The sequence below is a fragment of the Arachis hypogaea genome, chromosome 12 (assembly GCF_003086295.3).
Source record: "Arachis hypogaea cultivar Tifrunner chromosome 12, arahy.Tifrunner.gnm2.J5K5, whole genome shotgun sequence".
In the NCBI taxonomy this organism is placed as follows: domain Eukaryota; kingdom Viridiplantae; phylum Streptophyta; class Magnoliopsida; order Fabales; family Fabaceae; genus Arachis; species Arachis hypogaea.
This window is the reverse complement of record NC_092047.1, coordinates 16,337,520-16,353,802: the sequence shown is the minus strand read 5'-3', so window position 1 is coordinate 16,353,802 and position 16,283 is coordinate 16,337,520. Positions and strand designations below refer to the sequence as shown.

Sequence of the window (16,283 nt, the reverse complement as noted above, 5' to 3'; positions counted from 1 at the left end):
AGATACAACACACATAAATCTTATATATAATTCACTTTATTCTTAATTGCATCCAATAATTTTTAAAAGATTTTTACCGAGATATAAACAATTTTAATCAAGTCGTTAATTTCATCGACCACATACAAAAACGTTAAATGAAATGAAATACTTTAAGAATATTCTTTAACTGACTACTCCTGTACTAACACATACTAATTGATGTTTGGAATATGAATTATAATAATATGTACAAAATTGTTACTCTCATTCTATTTGTTTCACATTAAATAAGAGTCAAAAGGGTGAAACACTAATCAACGAGCTCTTATGCTACCTTCTTCTCTACCTGAGTGATCTACATGATGCTAATATAAACTGTGTATCTACAAATTGATGTGTGGGATATGTTACATATGGAGTAAACATGCATAACCAATGGAGTGAACATGTCTAAACAATGGTAATAGTATTCCCCCACATGCTATCTCTTCTTTTCCAGGCTTTTTCACTGTCTTAACACCTTGTTTCTACATATAAAGAGATGAGAGGAAATGAAAATTTAAGCCATATTGAAGAAATACAAGTGTTACTAGCTAGAAGTAATCATCAAATGAACCCTCCCTTTCACTTTCAGATCCTGAAAATGCAGCAATAAGGAAAAAAAATGTTACAGTTAGACACTATTATCCTTGACTTTCATTTGTAAATAACAGATGGATAATGATAAAATTTATAACAAGTATATCCAATGTAAACCTTTTATAGTAATAATCATTACCATCATGTTAGATAGTAAAGGCTTTTAGGAGTAGCTAATTTTTCTTGTATATAAAGAAAGGTATGATGGTCAAATAAATAACTAGTTCATGTAACATACCTCTTTGGGCCCTCTCTTATTATTCTACACTCTTAATCTAGATTCTAAGGACGATGGTGACAAATGTTTCTTAGTTTATAAGATCTGCCATTAACTCCATTGAAAATGTCTATAATAGAATAACTGGTGAATTTTGTTGCTCAAGGAAGTCTGGTTTAGTCAATTACCTCTGATGGCCACATCACGGTTTAAAACAGTCCCTAATCCTTAAAACGCACAGTTTCAACGATTCGATATTGTAGTTTAGTAGTTTGACGTGATTCAAAGTGAGGCAGATTACTCAATGTTCTATTGTCATTCTTCACATGGTATTTATTTGGTGATATATGTTATATGTGAATGCTGTTGTCAGTAGCGGTGATGATAAATAAGCCTAAGCAGAATTTTCTATCATTTCCAAACCAAGGTCCAAGGAATTAGGATGTCTCAAATATTTTTGGGCAATTGAAGTAGATTAATTATATTCGTGTATTAAAGTGAATGGTTTATCATATTGATCTGTTGACACTTAGATTTGGACATCAATTTGTTAGTCGCACAGGGATAGGTAGAGCTCATAATTCGTAACCAATCATGAGAGATATCAGAGGCTGTTGGAAAATTGAACTACCTTACCATCACTTGGCCTGTCATATCCTTTGCAATTAGTGTAGTTAGCCAACTCCTACAGCCTCGTTAATTGCTAGTGTTTGGTTCCTATCCTGGGACAGAAAAGATGGAGACAATGTGACGATGAGACGCGTTTCATGTGTATCTTCTTTTTAGAAGTACATAAATTGTCTTAAATATTGTCCCTGTAACTTGCCTTTGTATCTCTCGATTTTGGAATTATAGAAATTATACTAAAAATTCTCTTTAAAATAGGACAGTTTTAAGATCTTTATTCTTTCCCATGTAAGGTTGCAATCCAAATACTGTGATACATCAAAAGAAGCAAGTCTAGAACTCCTATGTGAAGACAGGGTAACTCTCAAGAGTTAGATTTATAATAGACGATGATAGGGGACAACTTGATATATTGGAAAAGTAACAGAAGTGATATTCTGATTAGAACAAGTGCAGAAGCATAATACATAAGGTGATATTCTAGAAAAGTGTGAACTCATGGCTTAACCGAGTTTTTCAAAATCCTATTAATTAGTCCAGTGCCTTGGGATATTCAATAGTACACCCCAGGTTGAAAAGGGTACCTCTACTCTTAATTTGAAAATTCCATTTTTGATAGCCTAATGCAGCAAGTGAATGCTAACATAACTAGGACGTTGAAATTTGTGAAGAAAGTTAAGAAGTTCTATCTCATGTAAAAGAGCAAAGATTCTATGTCGGAATGCAGATTTTGCAATGCTATAGTGGTTGGAAAGGAATTCTCGGATTTTTAATAGTTTATCTTCAAATGTGAATTTCCATTTAGATTAGGATTATTGTTTTGATTTCTGTTTGGTGATCAGCACATGGTCTATTTAATAGGCTTTCTTGAAGTGATATTCAAAGGGATTGCCATACCTTATTGCATAGCTAAAGTTTTTATGTCAACTATATACTTTTCTTTTTGCACATGTCCTAATTATACCTTTTGTATTTGTGCAAGGATGGCTTATCCTTTTTATATTCAGTATTATCTTCTATTCTAATAATAAACTTTATCTTTCTATAAAAACAAGGTGGAGAAAGTTAGACTGACCTGACCCATCCTCTCCAGTGACATCCTGAACAACAAGTGGATAATGGCCTGGCTTAGAGGAAGCATCTGAATTTGGACCAGAGGCAGGAAATGTGAAATCAGAGTCTGTAGATGAAGTATCGGAGTTACTGGAAGCAACATCAACTCTAGCAATAGGTCGAAAAGTTGAACTCAATCTTGATGAAGTACTTAAAATCATCTTCAAATCGGCAACTTGACTTGACATGGAAGATATCATCCTGATACACACTAAATCAGATCTAGCATTAATCAAATAGTATTCAGTTTTGAAACTCAAAACTCAAGCAATATTAATATCCATATAAGGCAGACAATGTAAGCAATATTTACAATAGTCAATGCCATCTTCAATGGGGGTTATTATATTCTTCAAACCATAATGGCCCTATTGGTCTACAGTAAATTAAGAGTTTCCATTATCCTTTTTCTTTCTTTGGTTTATTGAGAATTTTCCTCTAAACATAATGAAATATGCAAGTTTTAGTGGGATGTAACCCCATTTTTATGGAAGCAAATCTTTCAAAAGTAAAATGATATCATTTCCTCATAATGTAAGACTAACTGAAAATCTTCCTTCAAACGACATGTCCTTAGAAACAAAGTTGCTCACATGTTTATTGATCGATTGATATGGTGAAGGACTACAACTGCAGCCTCTGGAGATGATAAAGGACTAACGGCATTTTCATCTCTCAAGCTTCAGTTTGCCCCATGTTTGCTTATGAAGATACTTTTGAGTATATCAATTTGGACAATAACTATTAGTAATTTAATTCAAGAGCAAGTTTTCTTTCAAAACTCTAATTAATTATTCCTTAGTTCAGCCTAAAAACTCTGATCCTGGTATCACAACTTTGCATATCTTATTCAAGATGACAGAACTGTTTGAACGTAAATATTTCAAAGGTCACAAGAAACCATCAGTGAATTACTGGATTAAATAAAATCAGTGATGGAAAAAAGTATCATGAATCAATATTGAACTCTAAACAACCAAGTCATCATAAAGCTGGGTTGTTCCCTTTCGGAACTCATGTGTTGGTTTCTATGGCTGCTTACACAAGTTCTATACGCAGTTGAAAGATACCATCACAGTTAAGTAAAAGTACGTAAAATATAGAGAAGAGATGGGGAAGGGGGAAGGGGGAGGGGGGGAGAAAATATAATAGCAGGACTCATGAATCCTCCAGGTAATAATATTAATATTACCTGTTCAATGACTCTTGAAGTTGATAAACTCTTTTTTCAGTTTCTGCTAACTTTTTCCGTAACTCTTCACTTGATCCTTGAGCTTCTACATATTTCCTTTCGCATTCGTCTGCTCTTACTTTTTCTGCCTGCAACATGACCTGTGAAAAGTGATATCACATAAAAAATTGTGAATTTAAAAATCATAATAATATGCCTAAAAAGGTTATGTGCACAGAAATTGTTCAACATGCAAAAAAAAAGGCACTAATTTTTTAAATAAATACCATATGATTCTTTAAATAATGCATTGATGAACACAATTCATCCTTGTCTTATATCACATATTCTGTTAATATATACTGCAGAGATACAAATTACCTTGTCAATGGGTTATCAGTCATGCTTCTATCTGCATTTCTAGGTTGTTTGCACACATTTCAGCCTTGACTTACCATAATCTTTATTTAACATCAAACTAACTAATTATCAATATCATCTTGCCTCTAAAAAGAAAGTAATAGAAAAAAGAATACTTTTGCTCGCTTATTTCTTTATAGTTTATACAGTTAATTTGTGATATAATTCAACAAAAATAAACTGGAACTCTATTATATTTCTATTTAACACATATTTTAGAAAATGTGAAGATAAAACGGTATAGAACCAGAGGTTCTTTATGTTTCAAGGCTTATAAAATAACAGTTATACTACTCATTTTACCTTTAACTTTTTTATTTCTTCAATAAGAACTTCAACCGTTTCACTTCCTTGTAAAGGACTATGGGATTCCCTAATAGCTTCAGTTCTTTCAACATGTTCGGAAGTAATTGTGAGTTCTTCTTGGACAGCATTTAACATTTCTTCTTCGATAGTACATGAGGGTTCTTCTTGGCTAGCATTTGAGGGTTCTTCTTGGAAAGTACTTGAGGGTTCTTCTTGGACAACATTTGAAACTGCTTCAACTGAAATAGTTTTGTTATCCACTAAATTCCCCAAACCCTGGCATTCCATGATAGCAAACCATTTGTTAAGTCAACAACAAGGACTTCAATAGAATCATGCAGACAGAGGGTTCTTCAGTTTTTTGCTATTGTCATTATCATTAGTGCCTTTTCCTATAATCACTATACAAATAGTAGATGAAAAATGATGAAGAGGCACATATGTAGATCTAAGGTGTAATAGTAAATTGTGACACATCAACATATTGTGTCTTGTTTCAACAGTGGGAGCAAATTGAAATAACTTGACATAAATAGACTGAATTGATTAAAAGAAAAAGTTAAGGGACCAAATAAAAAAATAGGTAAGAGACAAAAATTGTATTTTGAAATTGTCCTTACCCAGTGTGAGACTTGGTAGTACATCTAAAAGCTTTAAGCTATTAGGACTAGGCTCTGAAATAGTTTTGAACAGAACAACTATATATTCCCATACTGTAAAGATTCTATATATTATTACTTTGCTAATTGCTACTAATATCTATAACTACAATGAATATTACAAAGAAAAAGGAAACATTTGAGAATTTTAACAACACAACAAAAAATTTATATATACAACCTTGTCTTCGTCTTTCTCCATGGAATCATTGACACTTTGTGAAATGATTGCTGATTTCTTAAGGGTTTTATATTCCAAGAGAGCTCTATGCCGGCGATAATATGACTGCATTTTTTACATTCCTCAAGTATCAGGCAATAGAAAAGGTATTTAAAAAGAATGTGTGTGTGTGTGTGTGTTAACATTATTACAATAACTCTAACCTGAATAGTGATTGATGCAGAATTTTTCTTCCTATTTCTTAATTTATTTAATTTATCCTGAGCATCCATTGCTCGAAAGGCTGCCTGCAAATATATAGCTGCAACCTTTATCTTGCTGTATTCTTTTCTGGAAAGTTTTCCACGTGTGTGCTTTTGAATTCTGACTGCAGCCTTGCCCCTCCTCAGGTGATAAAATTTTCTCCGAGCCAGTTCACCTAAGAGTCACAACAGTTTAGCACCTAACAAAAATTGATTGCATAAATGGTTGTAGAAGTTTGCATAATAGAAAATGTTATTCTTGACGGTAACAAAGAAACTACACATAAAAAATTTATAAGGACCAAACTCTATAAAAATGTTTCAAAATATGTGTATTCATTTAGTGGCAGATAGTATAAGTACTACGCAGATATTTGTGAGATTAAGTGTAATGCTAAATGCTGATTGTTCACTCTGAATTATGTTATGTTCAGATAGCTCTACGTAGGACATGCTGGGTGGGGAAAGAAAGGTGACCATAGAAAAATAGTATGATAGTCTCGGATGAAACATTTCTATTTTTCAGCAATAAGAAACATTAGGACATTGAAAAGGATATAGGATTTCATTGCCAGTGTTTCTCCCACAATTTTAAGGGTTAGACCACAAGACAATGCATTGTTATTCTCTTGCGTTTTGGCGATGTTTGTCATGAACGATGTCCTTTAAACCTTAAATAAAGATATATGAATGATTTTTATATCCTAATTCACTCCAATATTCAAGAACTCCTTTAAGCTTGAAGTGTGAACAACTCAGACACATCCTAGCATGGGGCAACAAGGATCGAATCTTGCCTTTTGGTTATAGAAGTTCTAATACCATGTGAGAAATCATTTCTCCTAAAAGCTAAAGTGGTTAGATAGATAATCACAAATGGTTTTTATAGATGCTATATTTGACAGACCTCTACAAATAGATTGCATAAAGATAGAGGACTTGAACAATGCAACATATTCTTTCCGTCTAGGATAACGTCTAGTGTGCTTCTGGATAACTGTTGCAGAACCGTAAAGTAAACGTGCTCTCAGAGCATCTAACTCAGCCATCTGACCAGCTCTCAAGAATATTTGTGTTTGCCCTATCTACAAAATTAGCAAGATCACATGAAGTTCAGTTGAGTGTAAAAGAGCATCTTGAAATGAAGAATTTCAGGGTTGACATGCGTATCAATATATGCACCTGTCAACAACAGTACACATGTTTCATTCCATGCCCCAAATCAAATGGACATTTATATGAAAAAAATTCTAGAAATAATACTGTAAAAGGGATCCTCTAAATGTCTGTGATTTGATATGAAATGATATTTAATTTAGTGATTTTTTTAAGGATAGCGCACAAAAATAAGACTTAATAGAGTTATAGTTTTACCTGATATCCTGTCAGACCAGCTTTCTCCAATATCGTTTTACATGCTTCCTTTTCATCGTTGCTGCATAAATGCAGGCAGACTCACTAAGTAAATATCAAAGTAAAATAATAAATAATAAAAAATGTTTGACACCACCACTATTGAGTAAAAAGAACATAACCAAAATTGATGTTAAGTTTGACTCACTTTCCATGAAGAACCTCTGGAGCAAGAATGCCTAATCGAGTTAGAAATTCCTGAAAAGTCCTGTGAGTTGGGAATCCAGCAATCTTAATTCTTACTGCTTCAAGAACACCCTACAATATCAGCGTTGGTGCAAAGTCTACAAATGTTAGTTGGGTAGGAATATTGAAACTTGTTCTAAGTAGCACTCTTGAAGCAAATATTGTACAATTTAATTCCTTAACCTACTTACGCCAGAGCGCAATTGTTGGATGACGTTCATATTATCAAATATGGCAGGTTGTAAAACAGTGTTTGGCTTCACACATCTAATATAGTGAGGCTCTGTGAGATTGAGTGTGTCCATCAATTGTTGTAATTGTAGCTGCACAAATCGGTAAAAACAACATTGATCATTCAATTATGTCACGGCTTATGAGATATCACGTTGAGAGAAGGCAAAAGTCATATTAGACATACCTTAAAACGAGAACCAATAGAAGAAAACTTCGCAGATTTTGATGTCTCCTCAGTAAGTGGAGGAAAAAGTCGTGTTACAAATGAACATCTCGAAGTACTTAGCATGTCTTGATGTTCAGGAACAACGTAGTCTTTGTTTTTGTCAAGAAACTGCTCAGACTGATATTGGACCTGAAAAGAAGTGCACAAATAAATAAGAACCTTTAGTAGAAAAGTAGAAACCAAGAAGGCAATAATGAGAAACTCAAACCGACCTCGCCTGCATAATGTACAACAGTGAAGTCTGACCGTGCCAGTTTTGGCTTTATGAAGCGTTTGTGATCTTTGAATGTCTGATAAAGCTTTGTTGCAAATGTCTCATGGGTCGACTTGGGAAACATACTGCAAGTAAACAATTATTGAAGGATATAATGCATCGTACAGTCATGTAACTTAATCTAGTACTTTGTAAGCTCTAAATAAAATGGCTATTTCTTGCAATTGCAACCATGAAACTCCGGAACATTAAACAATTATGAATTATAAATAATTAACAGAGAGAGAGAGAGAGAGAGAGAGTTGTGTGAAGAAACTTTTTCATACCAAGCTTCATCAAGAAGAGCAATGATTCCACCTGGTTTCTGCATCAAAAGGATTGCTTTAGATAATGAGGGCATAACATTTTGAAGGCAAATTCAGAGGAGACATCTTGGAAATTCTTTGTAATAATTGCAAAGATGTCTACATACTGTAAACAAATTAGTATCTAAGTTGCATTTTTGAATATTACAAAGTAAATCAAATACAAACTACATAAGCAGTTTGCAAACATACTATATATATATAACATTAGATGTTGCTCTATCAGATTGAAATCTAGCTATAAATATTTCAAACTGAAGCATAGCCATAAAGTATGTATAAACCTTTTCAATTAGATCAAGTACATCTTGATTATCCACAAATTCTAAGTAGCTCCAGTCAATCCCTTCTTTTGTATATCTCTCTTGTTCCATCTTAAACACATGCTGCAGGACATTATCCATGTTGGAATGCATGTTATGAGAAAAAGTGATAGTTGAAGTTGTCAAATATCTAAAAACTAACCTCATACCTGGTTGAAATGTTGCTGCAGCTTTTCATTTGTGAAATTAATACAAAACTGCTCAAAACTGTAAAGAGGGAATTAGATATCAACTCAGATTTATCCTACTCTCAAGAGGAACAATGATATATGTGTGTGTGTGTGTACGCGCATGTGTTTGAGTGAATAATATGATTATGTTCACCTGTTATTCTTAAAGCTTTCAAAGCCATATATGTCAAGAACACCAATGAGACATTTTGACTCTGGGTCTTGCCCAATTGAGACATTGATTTTTTGGACTAACCTGCACATAACAATAGAACAGATAAAAAATTATTCAGATTCAAATAACATAAGTGCAATAAACATAGGATAGGACACATTTTTTATATTTTAAATTCACAATTTTACACTTGACATTAACATAGTACCAGTCAAATAAACGAGAATATAGTGTTTTGGCTAAACCATCCCTGCTAACCGTTGCACCAAGAGGATCAAGACTTCTTTTAATAACTTCCTCTGGGGTAATCATCACACGCTTACAAAGTGCATCTTCCAAAGCACTAGGATCGCACCTGAAATAAGAAATAATTTAATAGATATGTAACATTAACAAAAAGAAAGCTATTGCAAATGATAACAGAAATTTGGTCACACATGAGAAGTTCTGCGGTTATTTGGAGATGCAACTTGGACTCTTCATTTTCTAGAACTGATGAATCAGTTTCTTCCTCTGATTTTGCGAAGTTAATGTTTCCAAGATGAAGAATAGCAGCTATAACTCTGAAGATTGCTTCCTAAGAGGAAGGAGAAAATTATTCATTACCATTTTACTTGAAAGATTTGCTACCATGGGCAGATAACAGAAATATTAGCATAACTAAAGAAGGTCATAATCATACCTGCTCTTCTTGATTTATTCCCACAACTTCCATGGCTCTCTTGGTGCTAAGATACTCTTGAGCTGCATTAATGCCAACTAATTCATAGCAATTGGATTGATTAAGGTAGTGAAATGATTTAGGGTCTCCCAACTTATATTTCTCTTTGTCCTAAAAACCAAAAAGCATTAACAATTAAGAATGCCAACAAGAAAATTATATAAGACATGATAAATAATAAATAGAAAATTAAGCTTTGATATGCCTACCTCAGGAGGTGAAGCACAAAGCAGGTAAAAACAGTGATAATTACGCTCAGGATCCGAGATTTGGCATACACGTGATCTCTCTAGTAGATAAGTTCTAATGGCTGCACCGGATATTCGTCCATGCTTATCAAATTGAATCTCAACAAATTTTCCGAAACGGCTGCAGGAAAATAAAGCAAACAAAAGTAGGTATCCAATAGCTGCTTGCTATTGAAATCATTGATTCAAAAACGAGAAAGAAGTAGCTAGCATCATGTAAGCAGCATGGAAATGCAAGCGCTCAAGAAAACACTGTACATATAGGATACATTTAGCACATACACTATGGAATGTGTTAAAAGCAAAGCATAATAGAACATAACCAGGAAGTTCTTACCTAGAATTGGAATTTTTTACTGTCTTTGCATTACCAAATGCTTCAAGAACTGGGTTTGACTGCATCATTACAATTTGAAAACATTAGTGGAACGGTGAGTTTTCACATTCATTAACTACACATCACTTAAAAGAGAAACTAATTAAAGTATCAAACAAGGAGTGATCAAAACCAGAACTAATTCAAAAAAGAAATAAAATTGCTACATCAATAACTTCATAATAAGTACATTGCAAAAACAACCAGTACCTTATCTTATGCGGTAACTAAAATAAATACATTGCAAAATGGTTTGAAATAGGCCAGATCTATTACAGAGTGAACTAGTAACTATTCTATTTAATTCTAAATACCTCCACACTGGAATCCATTTCGGTCAATAATGCAAGAAATATATTTGATCTTCATTTTGCATTTCTTGAACAATACAAAGTAACTTAAGTTTTAGAAATCTCAAAGTTCTTATTTGGCCAAGTGAAAGAACTTGCAACATAATGATTCTTAGTATGTGCGGTAACCAAACACGTAGAAGCAGTAACTACCACAATCCAAGTTTGATCTTCTTACTTCTAGAACTTGTTTTTCAACAGTTCGCCCTTCAGATGCATTATGACCACCCAAAAATGCCAGGTACTGCATAATCATTTTGGTTGTTTCTGTCTTACCAGCACCACTCTCACCACTAACCAGAATAGAGTTGTTCTTCTCCTCATTAATCATTGCTCTGTTTAGGCAAATGATGAGTATGAATACTGGATATGGAAGAAAACATGACTGTAAAATCAGTGCAAATTACAACTCACCTATATGCTGCTTCAGCAATAGCAAAAACATGTGGGCTTAAATCTCCAACTGCCGCTCCCTTGTAACGTTTCATGACGTTAACATCATACAGATCTTCAATATTTTTGAAGGGATTGATGGCAATAAGAATATTTCCGGTATAAGTCTGCCATGATGTCAAACTATTAAAAGAGATCTTATAGCTGCAATGCTAAGTCCATATCTTGCACAAAATTGAAATCTTACATATATTTCATTGATGTCATATCTATTTTTCAGATTATACAACACTCCCGGCTCATGCAAATATGCAAGCTTGGTCATGTCATCAACACCATTAGGTGGAGCATCTTCATCCTTGGGGTGTAACTTTGACAAACTAGAACCAACCTAAGGAACATGAAAATAAAACAAAGATGAAATATTCAAATTACATTACCATACATGTCTGAAGCAACCATCATATTAATGTCTTCAGTGAAATAATATAAAATTACCTTATTCCCATCGCTAAGTTGAATCTCAGCTTCCTTTCCCTTGATACTTAGTACTTGTCCATCAATCCAAACTAATTCCGGATCTGGAACCCAAACATGAGAACCCACAACAATGTTTTCTGCAACCCCCTGTAAGAAAGTTCAATCTTCATGAAACTAAGGGCACATTGGCTATATCAAACCGTTCATGCTTATAAGGGTAAATGAATTTTGTGATTTTGTTTCATTTCCCTCCTTTTTCCCTCAAAGACCATTTTTTTAATTTCATTCAAGGAACTAAAGATTATAATATCTTGTAATTAATATAAAATATAAAATTTCACACTACTACTAATTTACTTTGTAACCTGTAAACAAGATCAATAAGTTTCTACATAGGATCAAAGTTTGTTTGTTCCTATATTTCATGTACAAGAAAATTTTGTTCGAATTATTTTCTTCAGTGTAAATCCACAATGTAGTATTTCCAACCATGAAGGAATTTGTCATTTTCCTTTATTTTCTCACTTAGTGAGTTGTATTGAACTCTTTCAGCAAGAAAACTAAACACTGAAAGTGAGGAAATAAAAATAAAAATGAAAATAAATGAATGAATGTATAGGTAAGATTACCATATTGAGAGAGCGGGAACAGGGAGGATCCGGCAAGAATAAGAATAGTTCATAAGAAATCGAAACATGTTACGTGAATAATCGGCATGGAATGGAGGCGAGAGAAGATTGAACGCCGCGATGAAATTGAAACGGCGGTAACGAACGGTGATTGGAGAGAGAGAGAGAGAGAGAGAGAGAGAGAGAGAGAGAGAGAGTTGTGGTGCAGTGTGTGATGAGGTGTGTGAGGGAAATGAGAAGGAAGTGCCATTGTTGCCCTGCAAAATCGCCATTTTTGTGGTTCTTAATTTCTTGTTCTCAAATCATCTTTCTTTTTCATACTCACGCATCGTCTTCGCGGGTTCCCTTTGAATGTTAATAAATAAATAATAAATATTTTGATACATAATTTAAATAATTTTGATTTATTTAATTATTATCTTTCCTTTTTTAATTAGTGATTTAAATATTAGTTATTTACTTATTTTAATTTTATACACCAAAATCAGTATAAAAGATCTATTCTGTCTAAGTTTTTCTGCCAATAAAATCCAACCAAATTAGCGCGAACCCAACAAAAACCACTCTCATTACATACAGCGTGTACACATGTATTTCACTAACACAAACATATCTTTTTTTGTTTTCGCGTTCTTCCTTCCTTTCCTTCGAATTCCACCTTCTTCTTCGTCATGTTCCTTCTTCTTTGTATGTTTTTTTCTCCATTGTCATTCTTTTATTGCTACTGTTATTGCTGCGTACAAGAAGAATTATAAAAAAAATGAAATAAGAATAATAAGAAGGAGAAGATAAAGAAGAAGCAGCAGAATAATAAGAGGAGGAAGAGGAAGAATTTTGAATTATACATAACTTATTAGAATTAAAATATACCGAAATTTTTTAACAAATACACATAAATTTCTTAGTTTTTACACCGAAATTTTACCACAAAAGCACAAAAATGTTTATCTTAATACTGTATTTTTTTCTTCTTTTTTTTCTTATTTCTTTCTTTCTTTTAGTTGATTGAATGTAGGTTCATCCTCTTTCTAGTAATTTTTGTAGCATTATGTGTTTTTTTCTTTTTCTTTTTTTTGTTTTATTCTTGTTAAGAGAGTAAAATAAGAAAAAACTTAAAAAGGTAAAATAAGAAGGAAAATATGAATAAGAAAAAAAATGATGATAAAAAAAGAAGAAGGAGAAGCAGCAGAAGATGAGAAGGAGGAAGATGAAGAATTTTGAAATGTGGAGAACTTATCAGAATAAAAATATACCAAAATTTCTTAACAAATACACATAAATTTCTTAGTTTTTACACCGAAACTTTGCTACAAAAGTACAAAAATGTCTTTTTTAATGCGGTATTTTTTCTTTTTTTTTTTCTTATTGCTTTCTTTCTTTTAGTTGAATGAATATAGGTTCATCCTCTTCCTAGTAATTTTGCAGTATTATTATGTGTTTCTTCTTCTTCTCTATTTGATTTTTTTTATTTTTATTCTTGTTAATAGAGTAAAACAAGAAGATACTTGAGATGGTAAAACAAGAAGAAACTTGAGATGGTAAATCAAGAAGGAAAAGATAAATAAGGAAAAAAGAAGATGATGAAGAGGAAGAAGTCGGAAGATAAAGAGGAGGAAGAGTTTTTAATTATACAAAACTTATCAGAATAAAAATATACCAAAATTTTTTAATAAATACACATAAATTTCTTAGTTTTTACATTGAAACTTTGATGCAAAAGTACAAAAATGTCTTTTTTAATGCTATATTTTTTTTATTTCTTTTAGTTGAATGAATATAGGTTCATTGTTTTTATTCTTGTTAAAAAAGTAAAACAAGAAAGAAAAAAATAATAAAAAAAAAGAAGATGATGATGAAAAAGAAGAAGAAGAAACAGTAGAAGATACACTACAACACAACCAGCATTTTGCGGCGATTTTGGGGCCATATTGTGACGGTTTTCAACCGCCGCCAAATATATTGCAGCGGTTAAGCCAAATGCTGGAAGATAGACTGCGGGTAAATGGTTAGCGGCGGTTTTAGCTAACCACTGGAATAACCGCTGCATAATAAAAATGGTTTTGCAGTTGTAACCGCCGCTAAATGTTGGGAAATATACAATATGCTTATTTTGCAGCGGTTAGAAACCAACCGCCGCCAAATTCAAGATTTCCATTAAAATTCTAGCTTTTTTTTTTATTTTGCCTCTTTTAAAATAGTATTTTATTCAACTTTAATTTATTAGTTACTGATTAATTTAAAGAGTTTCCAACTAAATAAAACAACCAAATAACATAACAAACCAAATTATATATATGCAAACATAACTTGTATAAAGAGATTGTCATAAGTGCATGATTCAAAGTAAAATTTCATAATTTGAAGAAAATAAACATAAAGCACTAAACCAACTTAAATTCAATAGTGTCTAATAACGCTTATTGAAAGTCATTATTTTTGTTGCGGGTCATGGTTGCCAGATGAAGATGGCCTTGCGCGTGACGATGTCGGTATACTGCCCAAATCATCCAGTGTTACAGCAACGTCAGCTGGCAAATTGCCTCCTTGCTGTTGGATTATATATCCCAAAACCTTTCCCATCAACTGTCTTTTCGCCTGCTCTTCTTCTATCTTAGCAATTAATTCTGCAATCCTCCTCTCATACTCTTCATTTTGCTCACTAGAACCCGACGATTGTCCAGCAGCGTTACCAAATACTTGGGTGGGGCATAGTTCAGCACCTAAGGTACGAACTCGTCCTGGGTGCTCCTTTCCAAGAACTTGTGCTAGCGAATCATTTTGTGAAAGGTGCTTAGAGGATTCATCTTGCCTCTCAACATTCGCAATTGCTTCCTACAAATATACAAGAAATTGAAAAGGCATGATTTAACATTAGCACAATATATACAGTAATCTAAGTTTAAAATTTTCAGAAGTTACTTACACTAACAACACGCGCATCGGGATGGATATACGAGCCATTCTTTTTCTTATGAGTGATGATAAACAACTCTCCTCTACCAACGGGCCTTCCTTGTTTTTTTTTTTCTATATCATTTATATTGAAACAATTTTGTAAATAACAACACCATATTCAGGAAGATTAATCAAAATCTCAATGCAAATAATTATTTATTACCACTTCGTCTTTTTTTCTTGCCAATGTTTTGGAGCCCCCAATATGTGTGTAAAGTTGCTTGCTCTGATTTAAAGCATTTTATTTATACTTTTTCTATGAACAAATAACAGAACAAATATAAATGAGAAAGGGATCTTGAATATAAAATGTAAAGGGTATAATAGGTATACACATATATGTTTTTGTGGAAATAGTAAAAAATACCAAGGTTTACCTTTGTTTCTTCCTTCTAACGATATTCAAGGAACTGTTTCCATTCATTTTCTTCTATTCCTGACGAGTGATGCTTAAGATTTTTCTCAAAAGTCCTTGTTTCTTTGTAACACTTATGATACAACTTGTTTCTTGTATCCTTCCAGTTTTTTCCTATCCTTTTCATAATTTCGCGCTTTATTTTTCCTCCAGCATCGTCCTCATAGTGAAAGACTCGCTGCAATTAATTGCTATTGTCATTAACCAAAACCAACTAACAAGCATAAGACTGGTATTTTGAAGAATATCCACAACCATTATAGGCTACTTTAAATTGAAAGAGTTTAGTAATCAAATCCAGTACAAGCAGTCGCAATTACATATAAAATAGAAATGCTAAAATAAACATGTGGAAAACGAAATTTGAAAATTTAACCTGTCGTATAATTTACCCATGCAAAAACTCTTACCTAAAAAAATTTGAATACTAAAATTGCTTAAAATGTTGAAGCTAAAATATGTACCTTAATCATGTCGTATGCGTGTTCCTTCTTAGCTTTGTTCTCGTGCTTCTAGGTCTCTTCACATATGGGAAATTGGGAATAGTCAACACCCAAACTCCCTAAGAAACCACTGAATAGTCCAAATTCCCTGACCAATTGGTTGCGCATCTCTGTTAAATGGGAGTATTATCTTTGTATTGGAAGAAAGTGCTATAGCCTCCTTCACGCTCAGCCTAGACCCTTTACGCACGCCGTCCTATAAGAAGTGCATGGAAAAAAAATTACTAGCTAATCATTGCACAAAAGAGAAATAGAAGTAAAGGACTTTTAAAATAACTATTTACAAAAATAGGAGAAAAAAATATACCGATGATAGTAACATTCCAGTAATATGTATGTTTGCGTTTCTC

At 32.9% G+C, this 16,283-nt stretch overlaps 2 protein-coding genes across 3 annotated transcripts; both read right to left on the bottom strand.

Moving 5' to 3' along the window:
• Window positions 1–226: 226 nt before the first annotated feature.
• On the bottom strand, window positions 227–5,127 carry LOC112726997 (myosin-16). Of its 2 annotated transcripts, none has more exons than XM_025776576.2 (4): window positions 4,473–5,127; window positions 3,771–3,910; window positions 2,541–2,779; window positions 227–619 (listed from the first exon to the last, which is right to left on the bottom strand). In XM_025776576.2, the coding sequence occupies exons 1-4, from the start codon at window positions 4,761–4,763 to the stop codon at window positions 576–578; spliced, it is 714 nt and encodes a 237-aa protein (XP_025632361.1). In that variant the 5' UTR covers window positions 4,764–5,127; the 3' UTR covers window positions 227–575. The 2 variants fall into 2 exon arrangements, with proteins under 2 accessions (XP_025632361.1, XP_072065012.1); XM_072208911.1 differs by lacking the exon at window positions 227–619 and adding an exon at window positions 1,440–1,560.
• Window positions 5,128–5,234: 107 nt separating this feature from the next.
• LOC112729757 (myosin-9-like) lies at window positions 5,235–15,903 on the bottom strand. Its single transcript, XM_029291039.2, has 25 exons — window positions 15,895–15,903; window positions 14,578–14,892; window positions 13,955–14,101; window positions 11,450–11,578; window positions 11,199–11,342; window positions 10,973–11,118; window positions 10,737–10,893; window positions 10,170–10,228; window positions 9,794–9,953; window positions 9,546–9,695; window positions 9,301–9,440; window positions 9,072–9,218; window positions 8,843–8,944; window positions 8,668–8,725; window positions 8,480–8,581; window positions 8,157–8,194; window positions 7,829–7,955; window positions 7,575–7,745; window positions 7,348–7,479; window positions 7,119–7,228; window positions 6,932–6,992; window positions 6,465–6,642; window positions 5,519–5,733; window positions 5,316–5,420; window positions 5,235–5,240 (listed from the first exon to the last, which is right to left on the bottom strand). The coding sequence occupies exons 1-25, from the start codon at window positions 15,901–15,903 to the stop codon at window positions 5,235–5,237; spliced, it is 3,108 nt and encodes a 1,035-aa protein (XP_029146872.2).
• Between the last annotated feature and the right edge of the window lie 380 nt (window positions 15,904–16,283).